General features: G+C 45.5%; 1 protein-coding gene across 8 annotated transcripts in view; it reads left to right on the top strand.

Annotated features, from left to right (window-relative positions):
- The window catches only part of LIN52 (lin-52 DREAM MuvB core complex component), a 358,493-nt gene that overhangs the window by 76,456 nt on the left and 262,103 nt on the right, over positions 1-19,934 (top strand). For all 8 annotated transcript variants that reach the window (XR_004540048.1, XM_033951064.1, XM_033951067.1 and 5 more), the window contains exon 3: positions 16,739-16,776. Coding sequence is in view for 7 of the 8 variants with exons in the window: in XM_033951064.1 (XP_033806955.1) it covers positions 16,739-16,776 (38 nt within the window). In the remaining variant the exon portion in view is untranslated. The remainder of the gene's footprint in view (positions 1-16,738; positions 16,777-19,934) is intronic.

Below are 19,934 nucleotides of genomic sequence, written 5' to 3'. Positions count from 1 at the left end.
GAGGTGAACCCTGCGGGACACCACGTAACGGTCTCCAAGGAGAAGACATAAGAACATAAGCATAAGCAATGCCTCTGCTGGGTCAGACCTGAGGTCCATCGTGCCCAGCAGTCCGCTCTCGCGGCGGCCCAACAGGACCTGTGCAGTTATCCTCTATCTATACCCCTCTATCCACTTTTCCAGTAGGTAATTATCCAATCTTTTCTTAAACCCCATTATCGTACTCTGCCCTATTACATCCTCTGGAAGCGCATTCCAGGTGTCCACCACACGTTGGGTAAAGAAGAACTTCCTAGCATTCGTTTTGAATCTGTCCCCTTTCAACTTTTCCGAGTGCCCTCTTGTTCTTTTATTTTTTGAAAGTTTGAAGAATCTTTCTCTCTCCACTTTCTCTATGCCCTTCCTGATCTTGTAAGTTTCTATCATATCCCCTCTAAGTCTCCTCTTCTCCAGAGAAAAGAGACCCAATTTCTCCAATCTCTCAGCGTATGAAAGGTTTTCCATACCTTTTATTAGACGTGTCGCTCTCCTCTGGACCCTTTCGAGTAACGCCATATCCTTCTTAAGATACGGCGACCAAAATTGGACGCAGTACTCCAGATGCGGACGCACCATCGCCCGATATAATGGCAGAATAACTTCTTTCGTTCTGGTCGCAATGCCCTTCTTGATTATACCAAGCATTCTATTCGCTCTCTTAGCGGCCGCTGCGCACTGTGCCATCGGCTTCATTGTCATGTCCACCATTACCCCCAAGTCCCTTTCCTGTGTACTCTCATTCAATAATATCCCTCCCATTGTATAGTTGTACCTCAAGTTTCTGCTTCCCATATGTAATACTTTGCATTTCTCAATGTTGAACTTCATCTGCCACCTCGTCGCCCATTCCCCTAGATTGTTCAAGTCCCTTTGCAATTCTTCGCAGTCCTCTATAGTCCGAGCACCACTAAATAGTTTGGTGTCGTCTGCAAATTTTATTATCTCACACTTTGTCCCTGTTTCTAGAACATTTATGAATATATTAAATAGCAGTGGCCCAAGCACCGAGCCCTGCGGTACTCGTGACCCTCCTCCAGTCAGAGTAGTGGCCTTTCACTCCTACCCTTTGCTTTCTACCTTCCAACCAGTTTCTGATCCATCTATGTACATCTCCTTCCACCCCATGGTTCTTCAGTTTCCGGAGTAGACCTTATCAAAGGCTTTTTGGAAATCTAGATATATGATGTCTATGGGGTCTCCTCTGTCCATTTGTTTGTTAACTCCCTCGAAGAAGTGCAATAAGTTCGTTAGGCACGATCTCCCCTTGCAGAAACCATGTTGGCTGGTTATCAGAAGTTCGTTCCTTTCGAAATGTTCATCGATGTTTTCTTTTATCAGAGCTTCCGCCATTTTTCCCGGAACCGAGGTCAGACTCACTGGTCTGTAGTTTCCAGGGTCACCTCTTGATCCCTTTTTAAAGATGGGCGTAACGTTGGCTATCTTCCAATCCTCCGGGATCACTCCTGTTTTTAGGGATAGGTTGCAAATTTGCTGTAGTAGTTCCGCTATCTCCTCCTTTAATTCCTTCAGAACCCTTGGATGTATTCCGTCCGGACCCGGGGATTTGTCAGTTTTTAGTTTTTCTATCTGCCTGCGTACATCTTCAAGGCTCACTTCTATGGATGTTAATTTTTCTGCTTGACTTCCTTGAAAGAATTGCTCAGGTTTCGGTATGTTTGATGTGTCCTCATTTGTAAATACAGACGAAAAGAACATGTTAAGCCTTTCTGCCACTTCTTTCTCCTCCTTCACCACTCCCTTCCTGTCTCCGTCGTCCAGTGGTCCTACCTCCTCCCTAGCCGGCTCCTTCCCTTTAACATATTTAAAGAACGGTTTGAAGTTTTGTGCTTCCCTGGCTAGCCTCTCTTCGTACTCTCTTTTGTCTTTTCGAACCACACGGTGACATTCTTTTTGATTTTTCCTGTGCTCTTTCCAATTCCCCTCAGTTTTGTCCTTTTTCCACTTCCTGAATGAATTTTTCTTATTGCCTATTGCTTCCTTCACTATTTTGGTTATCCACGCCGGGTCTTTTGTTTGACTCTTTGTGCACCCCTTTCTGAACCTGGGGATATATATATTTTGCGCCTCGCTCACCATGCCCTTGAAAAAAGACCAGGCATGTTGTACCGTTTGCCATTTTTTGGAAGTGTTCCTAAGTTTCTTCCTTACCATTTCCCTCATTGCCTCATAGTTTCCTTTCCTGAAGTTAAAAGTTGTCGCTATGGTTCTCTTCCTTTTCGGTATTCCTACCTCAACCTTGAACTTGATCATATTATGATCACTGTTTCCCAACGGTCCCACTACTTCTACTTCCTTTGCAGGTCCCCTTAACCCATTTAGGATTAGATCCAGAGTGGCATTTCCTCTCGTCGGTTCTCTAACAAGCTGCTCCATGAAGCAATCCTGTGTAGCTTCCAGGAATTCTGTCTCTCTAGCGCATTTTGAGCTTCCAAGACTCCAGTCTATCCCAGGGTAGTTCAAGTCTCCCATAATAGCTGTGTTACTGCTTTTGCATTCTCGCTTCATCTCGGCTTCCATTTCTTCATCGATATCTCTGGTTTGTCCAGGTGGACTATAGTATAGGCCTATCTTTATTTCAGGCCCTTTCTTCCTGGTATTTTAACCCATAGCGATTCTAGCTTGTTGGCCGTCTCTGCTGTGTCCATTTTTGTCGATCGTATGCTTTATTTTATGTATAGGGCTACTCCACCTCCCTTCTGTCCCAATCTGTCCTGGCGATAGAGCTTGTACCCCGACAGTGCTGTATCCCATTTGTTTTCCTCATTCCACCATGTTTCAGAGATTCCAATGATGTCTATGTCTTCTGCATTGGCCATGGCTTCTAGTTCCCCCATTTTGTTTCTCAGGCTCCTTGCATTGGTATATATGCAATTTAGATCCTGGTATTTTGTTGTCTTCATTTCCATTCCCTGTGCTTCGGTTTTTATTTTCTTCTCTTTTGCTACAATCTTTCTAACATCCTCTTGCAATTTGTCCCTTGCTTCTTCCCGGCCTTTTTTCCCCTCAGTATCTTCACGGGATTCCTTCTTCCAAATCGTCGACGCTTGGTCGACTGTCGGCTTTCCCCTTCTTGTTAGTTTAAAGCCTGTTCTATTACTCTCCTGACGTTGTTTGCTAGAATTCTAGTTCCTGCCGTGCTCAGGTGCAGTCCATCTCTCCTGTAGAGCTTGCACTTGCCCCAGAACGTTGTCCAGTTCCTCATGAAGTGGAATCCTTCTTCCTCACACCATTTCCTCATCCACGCATTTATTGATTGTAGTTCTTCCTGCCTTTTCATATCTGCCCTCGGTACTGGTAGGATCTCTGAAAATGCTATCTTCTGGTTCCTCATCTTCAGCTTCCTTCCCAGAATCTTGAACTGTTCTATCAGCGTGCTTCTTCTGTAGTCTCTCCTGCTGACATCGTTCGTCCCAATGTGGATCATTACTGTGGTCTCTTCCGTCTCCTCTCCGTCCAGGATCTTTCCAATGTTGTCCACGATGTCCTTGGTTCTTGCTCCTGGGAGGCAGGTCACCAGTCAATCCTCTCTCCCTCCTGCTTTGTGGCTGTCCATATGCCTCAGGATCGAGTCTCCCACTAGGATCGCTGATTTTCCCTTCTTCAATTTTCGCTTCGGTCTCAGGTCTATGTCCTTGGTGTGCTTCCCTCTTTCTTCATCTGGGCCTCGACTAGCCAATTTCTCCCCTTCATGCGGTATCCCTCTGTGGATGTCTTCTTTGAGGTCATCTGCTTCTTGTTCTCCCTTCCATGTTGGTGTCGGGGTGACTTCTTCTTTCATACGAAGTTCGTTCTCTTCCACCCTCTTCCTGTATGCTTCCTCAATGAATTTCTCGAGTTCCCTGACTTCCTCCTCAATGTGTCTCTCTCTCGTGAAGACTTCAGCTGTCTTGATTGGGTCCTCCGTGGTGTAAAGTCCTTCTAGTTCCTGTATCTTGTCCTCCAGTCGCTTGACTTCCTTCTTCAAGCTTTTCAGCTCCTGACACCAACCGCATATATATGACTGTCTCCCCGAGGGGAGGTAGTCATACATATGACAGTCCGTGCAGAACACTGGAAAGCTCATCTTCTGGTTTCCCTCTGCTTCCATTGGTGTCCTCTCTCTCTCTACCTGTTGCTGGTGTCCTCTCTCTCTCTGCCTGCTGCTGGTGTCCTCTGTCTCTCTTTCTCTCTGCTTGCTGCTGGTGTCTTCTCCTGCTCTCTCTGCCTGCTGCTGGAGTCCCCTCTCTCTCTCTGCCTGCTTGACGCCTCCTCAGTAACCTTGTGTGAAAGACTTGGCCCTTCTTGAGGCCCTTCGCAAAGGCGCTCTCGCTAAGGCAAGCGCCTTTGCTGCTCGCCTTCGCCGCGCGCCGAATGGCTGCGCGCCGTTGGCTCGACTCCTGTTATGGAGGAGCCCGGTCGATCTTCGATGACGCGGTGGGTGTGGGCGGAGCTACTCTCGCCGCTGCCCCAACAGTATGTTCACCTGCTCCTGCTTCCTTGGCTCTCCCCTGCCTCTCCTTCTCTCTTTCTCGCTTCTCCTTCGCTCCCCCTTGCTTCTCCTTCGCTCACACTGCTCTCTGCCGTAAGAGCGGGATCATAAAAATTTTGGGAACCAGTCTAAGACTGTGGAATCAATGCCTATCTCAGAAAGTTGGTAAATTAGGATATCGTGGTGGACATCAAAGGCCGCAGATAGATTAAATTGTAGTAGGATAGAAAACTTATTTCAAGATTGAAGTTGTTGATCCTTTGAGATTAATGAGGCCAGTAGGGATTCGGTGCTGAAATTGGTTCTGAAGCCATATTGGCAAGGTAATAGAATGGAGAATCTCTCTAAGTAAGATGAGAGCTCAGTGGATATAATAGCCTCAAACATTTTGGTCAGGAGAGAAATATTTGCTATAGGATGATACCTAGAAAGGGAGGATGGGTCTAGATCAGATTTTTTCAGTAATGGGGTCAGGGCAATGTGTCCTATTTCTTCAGAAAATATTAAAAATAACAGTTTATTTATATACCGCAAAACTGTGAAGTTCTATGCAGTTTACACAATTTAAAAAATACATTTAAATACAATAAAAGCAGAAGGAAATTAAAAAGTAAGAACCAATGGCTAAAAACCCTAAAATCTGATGTTTGTTCTCTGCTTTTTCCAGACACTTTAAATATATTGGTTCATTCTTTAGTGATCCAGCAATTTTACTATTATATGCTTTAAACGTTTGCAGGGATATGTCAAAAAGATATTCAAAGACTTTAAAATATACAAAGTACAGCTATCCAGTTAATACATAATATTTGTAAATTTGATCATATTACTCCATTTTTAAAACTTATAAAATGCTTTTATTGACTTTTAAAGTATTATTGACCAGTGAGCCTCTGTACTTTGCACGTTTTTTTGAACCCATATGTGCTGTCAAGAACTCTTAGATCAGAAAATCATAAATGTCTTATAGTTCCATCACATCGAGAAATCATTCATGAACATATTAGGGATGTATGCTACTTTATCTGTAAAAGGCCCACAACTTTGGAATTCTATACCTTTAGCACTTCAATTGTTGAGAACAATCAATAAATTGAAAGTCGATTTAAAAACATTTCTTTTCTCAGATGCTTATCATAACAAAATAGTGGTTTTTGCATTTGTGAGCTATCTGCCAGACACAAGAATTTTTAACCTAGAGTGTTTATCCTTCCTACTATTCTACAACTAATTGTAATTCTTCTTTTAACCTTTTATGTATGTTGTATAGGATTTTATGTTGTTATTTTTAGTAAGCCTGATTAGATTGTAAGCCACCCAGAAAGTTTTTACCCTTGGTGCGGGATAAGATATAAATAAACTTGGGATGCCAGATCTTGGGAGAGGAGAGAGATTCCAGGCTGTGGGAAGGAGAGGAGAAATATGCCAGACCATAGGAGGGGGGAAGGGGAAGACAAAGATGTTAAATCACGGGCAAGGGAGGAGATGGTGTACAGCAATGGGTGAGGAAGAGAGAGAGGGAGGAGATGGTGTACAGCAATGGGTGAGGAAGAGAAGAGAGAGAGGGAGGATAGGTGCACATCAAAGAAAACATCAAGACAACCAGGATCACAGATGTCAAGTACACTGGGGAATCCATCTGGGTAAACCTGGCCAGAGGCGGAGAAAAATGCCTGTACCTTGGTGTGGTATACAGACCTCCAAGACAATCGGAGGACAAGGACACAGAATTAATTGAAGACATTGAGAATATCACCTTACGGGGGGACGTTGTTCTGCTAGGGGACTTCAACATGCCTGATGTAGACTGGAACACACTCTCAGCGACAACTTGTGGAAGCAGAAGGATATTAACGTCCATGAAGGGAGTACGGCTCAAACAAATGGTACTAGAGCCCACTAGGGCCCAGGCCATCCTGGACCTGGTACTTACGAACGGGGAAAGCGTCTCGGAGGTCTCGGTGGGAGAAACGCTGGCCACCAGGGACCACAACATGGTATGGTTCAACCTTAGGAAAGGCTTCCCTAGATCACAGTTCCCACAGCCCGGATCCATGACATCTTCACTGGAGACAGTGCCCTGGGCCAGAGCACACTTGTTTCCTCTACAGGAGTCCCTTCTCTTGGTAGTTCCTGCAACGTCATCACCTTCAGATGCCGCTCCCCTGGATGGATAAAGCTCGCAGCAGTCTGCACTGGTAAATCTAGAGGGAGGCTCTCCAGCAGGGCAAGCCTCTTCTGATCAAGGAGTGGACCATTATCATGACGGATGCCAGCCTGGGGAGCTCACTGTAATGATCACTCCATTCAGGGACAGAGGACTCAGTCTCAAAAGCGTTGGTCCATCAATCGTTTGGAGCTTCAAGTCATATGTCTGGCGTTAAAAACTACAGAGCATTCTGGAAGGAAAACCAGTGCGAGTATTTTAAGACAACGCCACAGTGGTGGCAAATGTAAATGGCCAGGGGGCACAATAAGTGCTCCCTTGTACCGGAAGCTCGAATGCTGTTCTGCTGGGCAGAGGTGCATCTTCTAGCATCTTCTAGCCTGAAGTCATAATGCCGTTGTACAGGGCCATGGTGAGACCTCATCTGGAGTACTGTGTTCAATTCTGGAGGCCACATTACAGTAAAGATGTGCGCAGAATTGAATCGGTTCAGCGGACGGCCACCAGGATAATCTCGGGGCTCAAGGGTCTCTTGTACGAAGAGAGACTGAACAAATTGCAGCTCTACACTCTCGAGGAACGTAGGGAGAGGAGAGACATGATCAAAACATTTAAGTACCTCACGGGACGTGTCGAAGTGGAAGATGATATTTTCTTTCTCAAGGGACCCTCGGCCACAAGAGGGCACCCGCTCAAACTCAGGGGTGGAAAATTTCATGGCGACACCAGAAAGTATTTCTTCACAGTGAGAGTGGTTGATCATTGGAACAAGCTTCCAGTGCAGGTGATCGAGGCAGACAGCGTGCCAGACTTTAAGAATAAATGGGATACCCATGTGGGATCCCTATGAGGGTCAAGATAAGAAAATTGGGTCATTAGGGCATAGACAGGGGGTGGGTAAGCAGAGTGGGCAGACTTGATGGGCTGTAGCCCTTTTTCTGCCGTCATCTTCTATGTTTCTATGTTTAGCTCTCTCTGTAGCACACATGGTTGGGGTTGAAAATGTGCAAGTGGACTTCCTCAGTCAACAGGTCCTGGATCCGGGAGAATGGTCTCTATCCCAAAGAGCACTCCGTCTCATAGTGCAGCACTGGGGCGAGCCACAGATGGATTTGAGGGTTTCAAAAGCCAGACACTTCTTCAGTCGAAGGACAGAACCAGGAAGCTTGGGCCTAGACGCATTAGTTCAACCCTGGCCAGCTCATGAGTTCCTTTATATGTTCCCTCTGTGATTACTAGTTGGTTGAGTCATCCACAGGATAAGCTGCATCTGGGATTGGTGATCTAGTAGCTCTGCACTGACCTCGCCATCCATGGTATGTGGATCTGGTCCATCTTCAACGAGACAGGAAACTCAAGCTCCCCCTTCATTGCGACCTACTCAGTCAGGGTCCGGTTCCCATGGAGAACCCACAGCGCTTTGGTCTTTCGGCATGGCTTTTGAGTGCTCAGCCGTGCTGAAGTGGGGGTATTCTGATGTGGTCATCTTGATGCTTTTGAAGTCCAAGAAACCCTCTGCTATGGCTTCTTATGCCAAGGCCTGGAAGGCTTTTCAGCAGTGGTGTGCCAGAGACTGGGTGGTGCCGGTAAGGGCTCCTATTCCAGTGGTTTTGCCCTTTCTTCAGACAGGTTTAGATAAAGGTTTGGCGGTGGCCTCCCTTTAAATTTCAAGTGACTGGTCTTTCGTGTTTTTGAGCTCGCAGTGGTTCCAGTTTGCTGATGATCCATCCAGATGCAACCAGATTTCTCAGATGGGCGCTTCGCTTATGTCCTCCTTTGCATCAGCCTTATCCTACATGGAATCTTAATGTTGTTCTGCAGGGTCTTATGGAAGCCCTGTTCAAGCTTCTGAGGGATTGTACGCTTTTGGATCTGACGATCAAGACTTTCTTTCTATTGGCTATTGTCTCTACAGGATGTATTTTGGAGCTCCAGGCTCTTTCGTGTAGGGAGCTTTTTCCTGTGCATAACAGACTCGGGGGTTGTTTTCTGTACTGTCCCTTTCTTTCTGCCAAAAGTGGTTTCTAATTTTCATGTCCACCAAGAGGTTCATTTACCTGCCTTCCGCTCCACAGGGTTGGCGCAAAAGGATCAGATCTTACGCAAATTGGATGTGCGGAAAGTCCTACTTCACTATTTGGAGAAAATTAATGATTTTCACTTTTCATATCATCTTTTTGCTCTGACAGCCCAGCCTCGTCAAAGTAGGCTAGCATCTAAGGCTTCTATCGCCCGTTGGATCTGTATGGTCATTTCATCGACTTACATTTCCCGTGGCAAGTAGCCGCCAGTTTCTCTCAATGCCCACTCAACTAGGAGTGTTGCGGCATCATGTGCGGAGACTTGAGCTGTCACACTAGATAAAATTTGGAGGGCGGTTACTTGGTCTTCTCTTTATACCTTTACCAAGTTTTACTGAGTGGATGTGGCGGCGCGTTCTGATGCCATTTTTGGGACCTCGGTGTTGAAGTCTCTTCTGTCCCTCCCTAGACGATGCCATTGCTTTGGTATGTCACCTCGATTATAGAATCTGGAAGGGATGTATCAGAATGAAAGATTACCGTATTTTTGCTCCTTAAGACGCACCCTAAATTTAGAGGAGGAAAACAAGAAAAAAACCATTCTGAACCAAATTCTCCCTGCCAGTCTCTGTACCCTGTCCCCCCCCCCCCCCTTTCTGGTGGTCTAGTGGTAGGCTGGGACATGGCACAGGGCGAGCAGAGACAAGGCACAGATGTCAAGGCAGATGACTTTTTTAAAATATGCAATGTCACCTCAGTAACAACCATAGAAAAATAGACAAATATAGTGCAAAATATAGACAGCAGATATAAATTCTCAAAACTGACACATTTTGATCATTAAATTGAAAATAAAATCATTTTTCCTACCTTTGTTGTCTGGTGATTTCTTTCCTTTCTTTCTTTCCTCAGGCCCAACAATTGTCCCTTCTTCCCTCTCTCTTTCCTATGTCTCCTTCAATGCCTTCCAGCCTTTGTCCTCTTTCTCACCCCGTTGTCTGGTGATTTCTTTCTTTCTTTTTCTTTCTTTCTTTCCTTCCTTCCTTCTCAGGCCCAAAAATTGTCCCTTCCTTCCTCCCATGTTCCTCTCACTGCCTTCCAGCCTCTGTCCTCTTCTGCCACCCCCCCAAGCCTGCCCGCCCACCTGCTGTTTTAATTGCCTCCTGCTGCTGCCAGTGTGAGGACACGACGAAGCAGCGGCGGGGGGGGAGGGGGTGACTTCTGACTAAAACAGCGGGTCAAACTTGTCAGCGCGGCACCGAGAGCAACCTGAAAGCAAGGGATGAGTGGGGAGCCAGCGGTGGTTCACTTCCTCCGAGTGGAACAAATTGCTGGGAAGGGCCAGGTGGGTGCAGCGATTGCACACCGCTGGCCCAGAAGCCTTACCCCCGGACCTTCTGTCCGACGTCAGAATTGATGCTGGGGGTAGGGCATCTTGGCCAGCGGCGTGCAATCGCTGCACCTGCCTGGCCTTTCCCTTCCTCTACTTGTGGCAGCAGCAAGCGACCAGTAGCAGCAGCAGTTGCAGCAAGCGAGGGGCGGGCAGCAGTCTAAATAAGGTTAACAGGCGAGGGGGGAGTTGGGTATTCGCTTCATATGACACCCTTTTTTCCACCCACTTTTTTGGGGAAAAAAAGTGCGTCTTATGGAGCAAAAAATATGGTAGGTTCTTATCTTCGGTAATCTTCTTTCTGGTAGTCCCTGGAGGATTCTATATGACCTGCCCTCTCAGTATAGACTCCGTTTTGATGATTTGCCTGCCTTTTTCTGCATTGGGTTTTCTCTTTACAGGCCGATGTATCTTCCAGCCAGCAGCAGATGGGCCCTGTGGGGGACTTCTCTCTTACTTTTTTGACTTGTGCTGGTTTTATAAGAAATTGAGCCTTAGGTTTTGCAGCATCTATGCCCATCTATGCCCCATTGCCCTGAAGAAGCAGCAGGCAGCCGTGAAACGTGGGTTCCCTGTTGGAAGGGGCTACTAACTGGTGTTTGTTTAGTCATATCAGCTTTGATTATTTTCCACAACGTTCTGGAGGTATTTTTGAGCCAGTGATGTTTAAGAAGTTGAGTATATCCCGACAGTGCAGCCTCCCCTTGCTAAACCCCTCCGATTAAGCCCCCTCTGCATACGATTCCGCATGGAATACCCTATTGCTCAGGTTCCAAAAGATAAATAGTTTCAGAGGTAAATCCGCTCTCACTGCTGGGATTCGGGTTTAACCACTCTTTCCCCCCAGTGTTATCCAAAAAAAAAAAAAGACTCTCCCTACTTAGCAAACTGTTTCACACACGATTCAAACAAGCCCTGCCTCCCAGCAAAAAAGGCTCCCCAAGCTCAAACATGAAGCCTCCCTTTTGGCTCCTATTTCTCCTTCTCTGCTCTTCTCTTAAGATCACCCTCTGCTTGAAACCCCCTTCCCCCAATCTATCAGACTCCCCAAATGTCACTAATACCTGCCCCAGCCTCAAAATCCCCACGCTGTTGCGCACTAGAAGTCACTCTCACAAACATAAACCCCGCAAAGCCAACCTCGCCTATTTAAAGCCTGTGCCCCCCGCCAACCTTCCCAACCATGCCCCTGACTCTCTAACCCCAGTCCCGATACTTTACTGCAACGCCAGATCCGTATGTAACAAGACCCAAATTATGAAAGATCTCCTCACAGATTCTGATCCTGGATTCTTCTGTGTCACAGAGTCCTGGATCAAAAAAGATGATTATTTTACACAAAACGAGATTTGCCCCCAGGGCTACCAAGGCCTCTTTTCTCCTAGACTAAACCGAAAAGGAGGCGGATTGGCACTCCTCTACAAATCTTTCTTCAATGTTGAACTTCTCGAAAAAGGCAGCCACCACTCACTAGAATATATGCTAGCCTCAATCAATGATGAGCTCCATCTACACCCACTAGGTATCTTATTACTCTATCGCCCACCCACCCCCTGGAGCAATTCCTCCGAACTTGTTTACGAGACCATATCTAACGCATTCCTTAAGTTCCAAAGACTACTGATCATCGGAGATATCAATCTCCACCTTGATGACACCTCCAGCAAAGATGCATCCGATTTCAATAATTTCCTCATTTCTCTCGGCCTCTCCCTCCCTGCCCCCTCTCCAACCCATGAAAAAGGCCACACACTAGACCTCATCAGCTTCCTCGATCTCACGGATTACAAAACTTCAACCGATGACATCCGTTGGGACCACGTTCCCTGGTCCGACCACTACCTAGGAACCTTCTGTCTCCCCATCTTCATGTCTCACCTTGGAACCTCTCCTCAGCCCTCTAAGTCCATTACTTTCCGCAAGAAAATTTCAAGTGATCAGTTCTGGTCCAAATTTCTTGACACTCTCTCATCCAATCCTAAGCCATCAGATTCTGCAACCAACTGGCACAATTGGACCACTCTCTCAGAATCCACCTACCAATCTCTCGCCCCGCTGTCCACCAAAACCATCTCCTACTCCCGTAAGGCCCCCTGGTACCTCCCACAACACAGGATGCTAAAACAAAAATGTCGATCCCTGGAACGCATCTGGAAAAAATCTAAATCCCCCGCAGATAAACAAATCTGGAGAGTCAACATTAAACTCTACAACAATACACTCAAAAGAGCTAGGAAAAATTTCTATGGTGACAAGATCTCCAGTTCAAAAAACCAGAACAGTATGCTGTTCAATATCTGGCGCTCCTTAACTCCCAATACCAACCCTTCTATACCTCCCTCCTCCCCATCAGTGGACCTACTAGCAAACTTTTTCAATGAAAAGGTCACCGCCTTGAGAAGCTCCTTCCCTCCCGTAGTCTCCTACAATCCTCTGGTGCCCGCCTCCCCCGATCCTACTACAAAGGTCCCCACCCCCGTCCCAGTCAACAGATCCTGGACTACCTTTGAGCAAGTATCCGATTCGCAGGTCCTCAAACTCTGCCTGAAACTGAAATCCTGTAACTGCACCTTGGATCCATTCCCATCCTATCTATTTGAGAAAATACCCACACAGGCCATCTCTTCTCTCACCATACTCATAAATTCTGCCCTATCATCGGGCCTCTTCTCCCCTGAAATGGGACGCATTGCACTGACCCCTCTACTGAAGAAAGCTGACCTAGACCCCTCCTCCCCATCCAATTATCGCCCAATAGCAAACATTCCGCTCCTAACCAAATTGCTAGAGTCCATCGTCTCCTCCCAACTCTCAGCCTACCTGGAAAGATTCTCTGTCCTCCTACCCTATCAATACGGCTTCAGACCCAACTTCAGTACCGAAACCCTCCTGGCCTCCCTAATCTCGAAGATCCAACAATTTCACTCTCACAAAAAATTTGCCGTTCTCCTTCAATTCGACCTCTCTGCTGCCTTTGACGTTGTCCACCATGACATTCTAATCTTCCTACTCTCCGAGATAGGCATTAGTTCTACAGTCCTGGACTGGTTCTCGAACTTCTTACGTTCTCGCTCTTACACCGTCACCAAACATGGTTCCTCTTCCTCCCCATGGAAACCGACTTGTGGAGTCCCACAAGGCTCCCCCCTTTCTCCCATCCTCTTCAACATTTATATGTCCTCCCTGAATCTTCTCCACCTATCCCCCCTAGAAACACTCTACACTTACGCCGACGATATCCTGGTCCTCATCGAGATCGACGCGAACCTCACCAATCTCGCAGCTAACATTTCTTCTTGCATAACCAAACTTCAATCCTGGGCTCACACTGTACAAATGAAATTGAACGAGTCCAAAACTAAACTACTTTGGCTCGGCCCTAAACTTGATCAATTACCCACTTCCATCCCACTGCCCACAGGCTCCTCTCTACAGCTGGAATTCTCTAGCAAAGTTCTGGGCATCACCATAGATTCATCATTATCCTTCAACGACCACCTCAACTCCCTGATAAAAAAATGCTTTTGCAGCCTTCACTTGCTGAGGAAAGTGAGATCTTGCTTCCACCAAAAACACTTTGCCGTCCTCGTACAATCCATTATCCTCTCCAGATTGGATTATTGCAATTCCATTTACCTAAGCTTAACAAAGAAAAGCCTCCACAGACTCCAACTAATCCAGAACACCGCGGCCAAACTTATCTTCTCAAAAAGTAAATTTGACCATGTCACACCGCTCCTATCCAAACTCCACTGGCTTCCTGTTATTTCCAGGGTCTACTTTAAATGTGCCTGCCTAACCTTCAAGATCCTCCACGGTATCCTTCCTCCTTTTATCCCTCTATCCTGGAATTCCTCAAATCCAACCTCCACTAGATCCACTCAAAAATTAAAACTATCCTACCCCTCCTTAAAAGGCATCTCCCTTGTTGGTAAACTTGGCTCTTCCCTCCCTTTCAGAATCACTCAGCTCTGGAACAGTCTCCCTTCCCCTCTCCGCAATTTGAGCCCCCTTCTACCATTCCGTAAGCATCTGAAGACCTGGCTCTTCTCCAGAACGTAACCCCGTCCCGCTCCTGGCACTCTCACACCAACCTCTCTTCTCTCATACTTATATAATTCCACTGGAGTTCCGTTCCTTCCCTAACCATGTAAACCGTGTCGAGCTCCATCTGCGGAGATGATGCGGTATATAAACCCAAGATTTAGATTAGATTAGATATACAGTCATTAAACTTGACACCATATGTCTATGCTGATGATATACAAATTCTCGGTGGATTAGACTCTATTAATAACTCTGAAATTTCTCTCCTTAACCAATAAAAACAGAACATATTGTAAACTAACTAAATACCAGTGGGCTGAAACTCCAATTCTAATAAATCACAGGAAGTTGTATTCTCTGGGAAAGAGAGTTGGGATTTGTATACTGCTTTTTTTGTGGCTTTGGCATTCAAAGCGGTGGGCACTGGAGGATTAAATGACTTGCCTGGAATTTGATCTCACAAACACTGGGTGCAAAGAGAGCAGCTCTACCAGTGAGCCACACCTTCCCCCTAATCTCACTGCTCCAAGTATGATAGCAGGATCTCAATGATAAATTATCCATCAGTGAAGGTTCTAGGGTTAATATTGGTCCAAAATTTGAATTTTAGAGCACACATTTCTAGGGAGTGGAAAATGTATTGGAGACAGATACCTGGCCCTTTAAGACTGCACCAGTTCTCTGGGAAACAGGGCTCTCCTTCCCCAGGCAAGTGGATAGCCTAGAGCAGTGTTCTTCAACCTTTTTACACCCGTGGACCGGCAGAAAAAAAAGAATTATTTTGTGGACCGGAAAACTACTAGGACTAAAATGTAAAAACCCTGTTTCCGCCCCATCTTCGCGAGCTCGGTCCCCACAAATCATCTGATCCCATCCACACAAGCCTCAGTTATGATTTTATATTGAATGTATTTTATTAAAGTATAAAAAGAAACAATATTCTGTACAATTGTCATTTTATAAAAACAAATAATTCAGAGCAAGGATCAACAAAACCCCTGTCTCCCCTCTCCTTCACATATATCCCCTCTACTATCAAGAAAACTGAACAAGCCAAATTATTACAGAATGCTACACAGAAATATCATGCTAACAGAATACTGCAATCACACATGACAGGAATAGTTATAGGGGAGTGCAACTAGGGCAACTGTCCCCTGGTCAGAGAGCGCCCTAAGCCAGCTGGAAGCTAAAGAAGCACTGCCTGGGTTTTGCAGTCCCCAGTTATGTCTAACACCAGCTCTAGCAGGATATTTATTTCAAATTTGATATATTCTAATCACAAAATAGAAATAAAATTATTTTTTTCTACCTTTTGTCGTCTCTGGTTTCTGCTTTCAATCTTCTTTTCACTCTCTTCAATCCAGCATCTGCCCCTTCCATCCACTGTCTGTCCTCTCCCCCTTCCATATGGTATCTGTCTTCTTTCTATGCCCCTCTCCCCTTTCCATCCAGTTTGTGCCCCCTCTCTCTTTTTTACATGATTCATTCCAGCTTCACTGTTCTCTTCATTTTTATCTCTCCTACACCAGATCTATCATCATTGTCCCTCTCTGCTTATTTTTCTGCTGACTCCTACCTATCATCAATCTCTCTACTTTCTCATGCCTGTGTCTCCCCTTCCCCCCTCTAATCTCTCTGCCAGCTGTTTCATTCCTTTTTTCATTCTCCCTTCCAGCAGTAACTCTCTTCCCTTCCTCCCCTCCCAGCAGCATCTCTCCTTCTCCCTCTCCAGTAGCAGCTGTCCCTTTTTTCCTTGCCCAGCAGCTTCCCAGATTCCTTTCCCTCCTCCCCTCCCAGAAGCATCTCTCCTTCTCCTTCTCCAGTAGCAGCTGTCCCTTTTTTTCCCTTGCCCAGCAGCTTCTGATAGTGGCTTTCTCCCCTCCCAGCAGCTCTTCTTACTTCCCAGCGCAGCGATTCAGGAAGGCAGCCTTGGGTCCTTTGTTGGGTCGCGCCGCCTCTGAGGAAAGAGGAAGTTGCATCCTCAGAGGCAGCCGCGACTCAGCAAAAGCCCCGAGGCTGCTTTCGTGAATCGCTGCGCTGGTAAGTAAAGGAGAGCTGCAGAGAGGGAAGAAAGCCACTCTCGGAGGCTCCCCAAGATCTCTCCGGCCCAGTGCAGACTTCAGATGTTGATCTTGCCGGCCCTGCACGGACCGGCAGGAAGTTGAAGTGAGTCAATCTTGCCGGCCCTGCGCAGACCGGCAAAAATTTCCTGCGGACCGGCACCGGTTCGCGGACCGGCGGTTGAAGAACTGTGGCCTAGAGAACCTCATTTCCAACTACAGGGACTGGCCTCAGCAAGCAGTTCTAGGCAAAGAGAGTTATCTATGTCTGTCTGTCTGCTGGTAGAGGGATTCAACTTCCTTTTCATTCTGCCAGACCAGTCTAGAAAAGTAAAACACTTTAAGTTCTTATCAACGCAAATGGAGAATGTCATCATAGATGGGGGGGGGGGGAGAGGGTTGAGTTGCGTAGTTTGAAAAATAAAGTTAGGAACTTCAGTGAATTTTAAGGTAATTTAAAAAGTAATATTGTTAAATGTTTTATATTTTATGTAGTAATTTTTTCTCTCCCTTTCTCTCCAGTACCTGGAGTTGCTGAGTTTGCAGCATCTTTTAAAAGCGTAAGTGGTCCTTCCATATATGTGAAAAAAGCTGACCCCTTCTCAGTATATTCTTCTCTTCCCACCTTGTATTACTTCCTACTATTATTATTATGTATTTCTATAGCACTGCTAATTCTCCGAGGACAAGCAGGCATCATATTTTCACATCTGGGTGACATCATCAATGGAACCCCAGCACGGACAGTCAAAAGATGTACTTTCACTTTAAAACCTTAATACCACCTGTACCAAATACGTGCTGGTGCCTTCCCACCTGATGGCTTGCGGGACCTGTAATTCTTAGTTTTCTTCAGCGCTGACATTGAGGAATATGGCTCGGATCTGTCAACATGCTCTTCCAGTGACTACCCAGACTTCTGCTGATGAGTTTTATGGGATACTATCAGACCTCTCCCCGCCACCTTGAAACAGGTCCCCTCCTGAAAGTCTGTCTTTTATCAACTTTATCAGACAAATGGGGGAAGTACTTCCTATAAACATGTAATCAGAAGCAAAACCTCGGGCAGAACTAATGGAGGTCTTAGACTACAAGAAGTGGTCTAAAGACTATATAAAGGTACTACTTCATAAACTCATGAAGGAAGCCATCTTTAAGAAATAGGAAACACCACTTTCTATTCCAGTGGCTCCACGTAAACTGAACACACTTTATAGGATCCAGTCTTGTCCTGGTTTTGACAGACCACAACTGCAGTACCAGTCTTTGATAGAGTCTTCTTTAAAGCGAGCAAATAGTTCCCATACCTATGCCAGTACTCCACTAGGCAGAGAGGGCAGATGAGTATTCCAAGGTACCATGCTCATGAATATAATACTGAATTTTAACTTTTATATGATATTCTATGTGAAATCTCTCATTCTGCAGTTGTCATCTTTTGAGCGTTGAGTGGTACATTCCATCAGATCACCTTAAGTCCTTTCAACATCTGACCTGGAGACCAAAAAATACATGGTATTGTCTTGTTTTCATTTTGTGAATTTTAATATGTCTATTCCCTAAATTTTATTATTGTAAAACGCTTAGAATTTGATAGGCTTTTTTATCAAATCACTAATAAACTTGGAACATTCCATGCCTTTAACATGACCTCTTGCATTTCAGCAGTGTCTATTGCGATGCGCAGGCAGGTTTGGCTCCGAATTTCGGACTTAGACACCAGTTTCCAAGACCATCTCTCCAATGTCCCATTTATCAAATTAACTCCTTGGTCAAGAAATTTTTCTACACACTGAGGCAACTAAAGGCAATTAAATCTATTCTAAGTCAGGATAGCTTTAGGACAGTTGTGCAACGGTTCTGCTCCCTTACTTAGATTACTGCAACTCCCTGTACTGCGGCATAACAGAAAAAGAATGTAAACTATTTCAAAGTACACCAGCCAGACTAATCTTCCGACTAAGCCAATTCAAGAGGGTTAGTCCACTGCTGAAGGAATTACACTGGTTACCTGTAAAAGAGAGAATTCAATTTAAAATCACCTGTATGGTCATAGTAACATAGTAGATGATGTCGGATAAAGACCCGAATGGTCCATCCAGTCTGCCCAAATTCAAATGGACTAGTCTCCTATATCAATGTTACAAATTCCTTCCATAACTCCAGATCAACACAATGTTTTAAGCTAACCTTCCCTCCCATTTCACATGTTCACTGGAAAAAGTTGTATGGTTTTACGTTTGAATTCCATGGCCCCAAAGTTTGGAATAGTCTACCATAGTACCTTCGTCATTCGAACTCACATTACCACTTCAGGAAAATGCAGAAGGGTTGAAACCATGGAAGACTGCGAAGATCTGCAAAGGGACCTAACGACGCTAGAAGAATGGGCCAAAAAATGGCAAATGAACTTTAATGTGGGGAAATGCAAGGTCATGCATGTAGGGAAAAAGAACCCGATGTTCAGCTACAAAATGGGAGGATCACTGCTAGGGGTAAGTAACCTTGAAAGAGACCTGGGAGTGATGGTGGACACGTCTTTAAAGGCGTCGGCACAGTGCGCCACAGCCTCAAGAAAAGCAAACAAAATGTTGGGTATCATTAAGAAGGGTATCACGACCAGGACAAAGGAGGTCATCCTGCCACTGTATCGTGCAATGGTGCGACCGCATCTGGAGTACTGTGTCCAATATTGGTCGCCGTACCTCAAAAAGGACATGGCGGTACTTGAGAGAGTCCAGAGAAGAGCAACTAAACTGATAAGAGGTATGGAAAACCTCTCATATACTGACAGACTGAAAAAGCTGGGGCTGTTCTCCCTGGAAAAGCGGAGACTTAGAGGAGACATGATAGAAACCTTCAAGATCCTGAAGGGTATAGAAAAAGTAGACAGGGACAGATTTTTCAGATTACGGGGAACCACAAGTACAAGGGGGCACTCGGAAAAATTAAAAGGAGACAGGTTTAAAACAAATGCCAGAAAGTTCTTTTTCACCCAGAGGGTGGTGGACACATGGAACGCGCTCCCGGAGGCTGTGATAGGCCGGAGCACGTTACAAGGCTTCAAAGAAGGTTTGGATAGGTTCCTAGAGGATAAAGGAATTGAAGGGTACAGATAAGAGTAGCGGTAGGTTATAGGGATAGTCTGGGACCATTGCTCAGGCAATGGGCCTGATGGGCCGCCGCGGGAGCGGACCGCTGGGCGAGATGGACCTCTGGTCTGCCTCAGCGGAGGCAACTTCTTATGTTCTTATGTTCTTATCTCTCCTCTGTAAATCGTTGTTCATATTTATTCAGTAATTTTATTGTAAACTGCTTTGAATCTTTGTTGAAATTTTGAGGGGTATAAGAAACTATATGGTATGATCTGTTTGGAGATCATATTGAGGAGGTTATGCAAAAGATCAAGACCCACACTGATTGTATGACAGCTTTGTCAAGCATTAAATTTTCTCAGTCACAATCGTCCCAAAGATATCCAAATACATCCAAACACTCTTCTTACTATGTTAAGTGTAGATATAATCAGCCTTATACATCCTCCCAGACATCACATCAAAGGTGACCTAGGCAGCAAAGACAATAGAAGACTTAGTCTCAGGTACAATGCAAACAACATTCTTTTTGACTCCCTTCTAGAGAGCATTGCCAGCATTTCTCTTTCTGTACCTCAGACTCTTTCCATAGGGAGCAAACTCCATTGCTATTATCATTGAAG

Source organism: Geotrypetes seraphini, chromosome 7, assembly GCF_902459505.1.
Source record: "Geotrypetes seraphini chromosome 7, aGeoSer1.1, whole genome shotgun sequence".
Lineage (NCBI taxonomy): Eukaryota > Metazoa > Chordata > Amphibia > Gymnophiona > Dermophiidae > Geotrypetes > Geotrypetes seraphini.
This window is presented reverse-complemented; position numbering and strand designations above follow the sequence as displayed.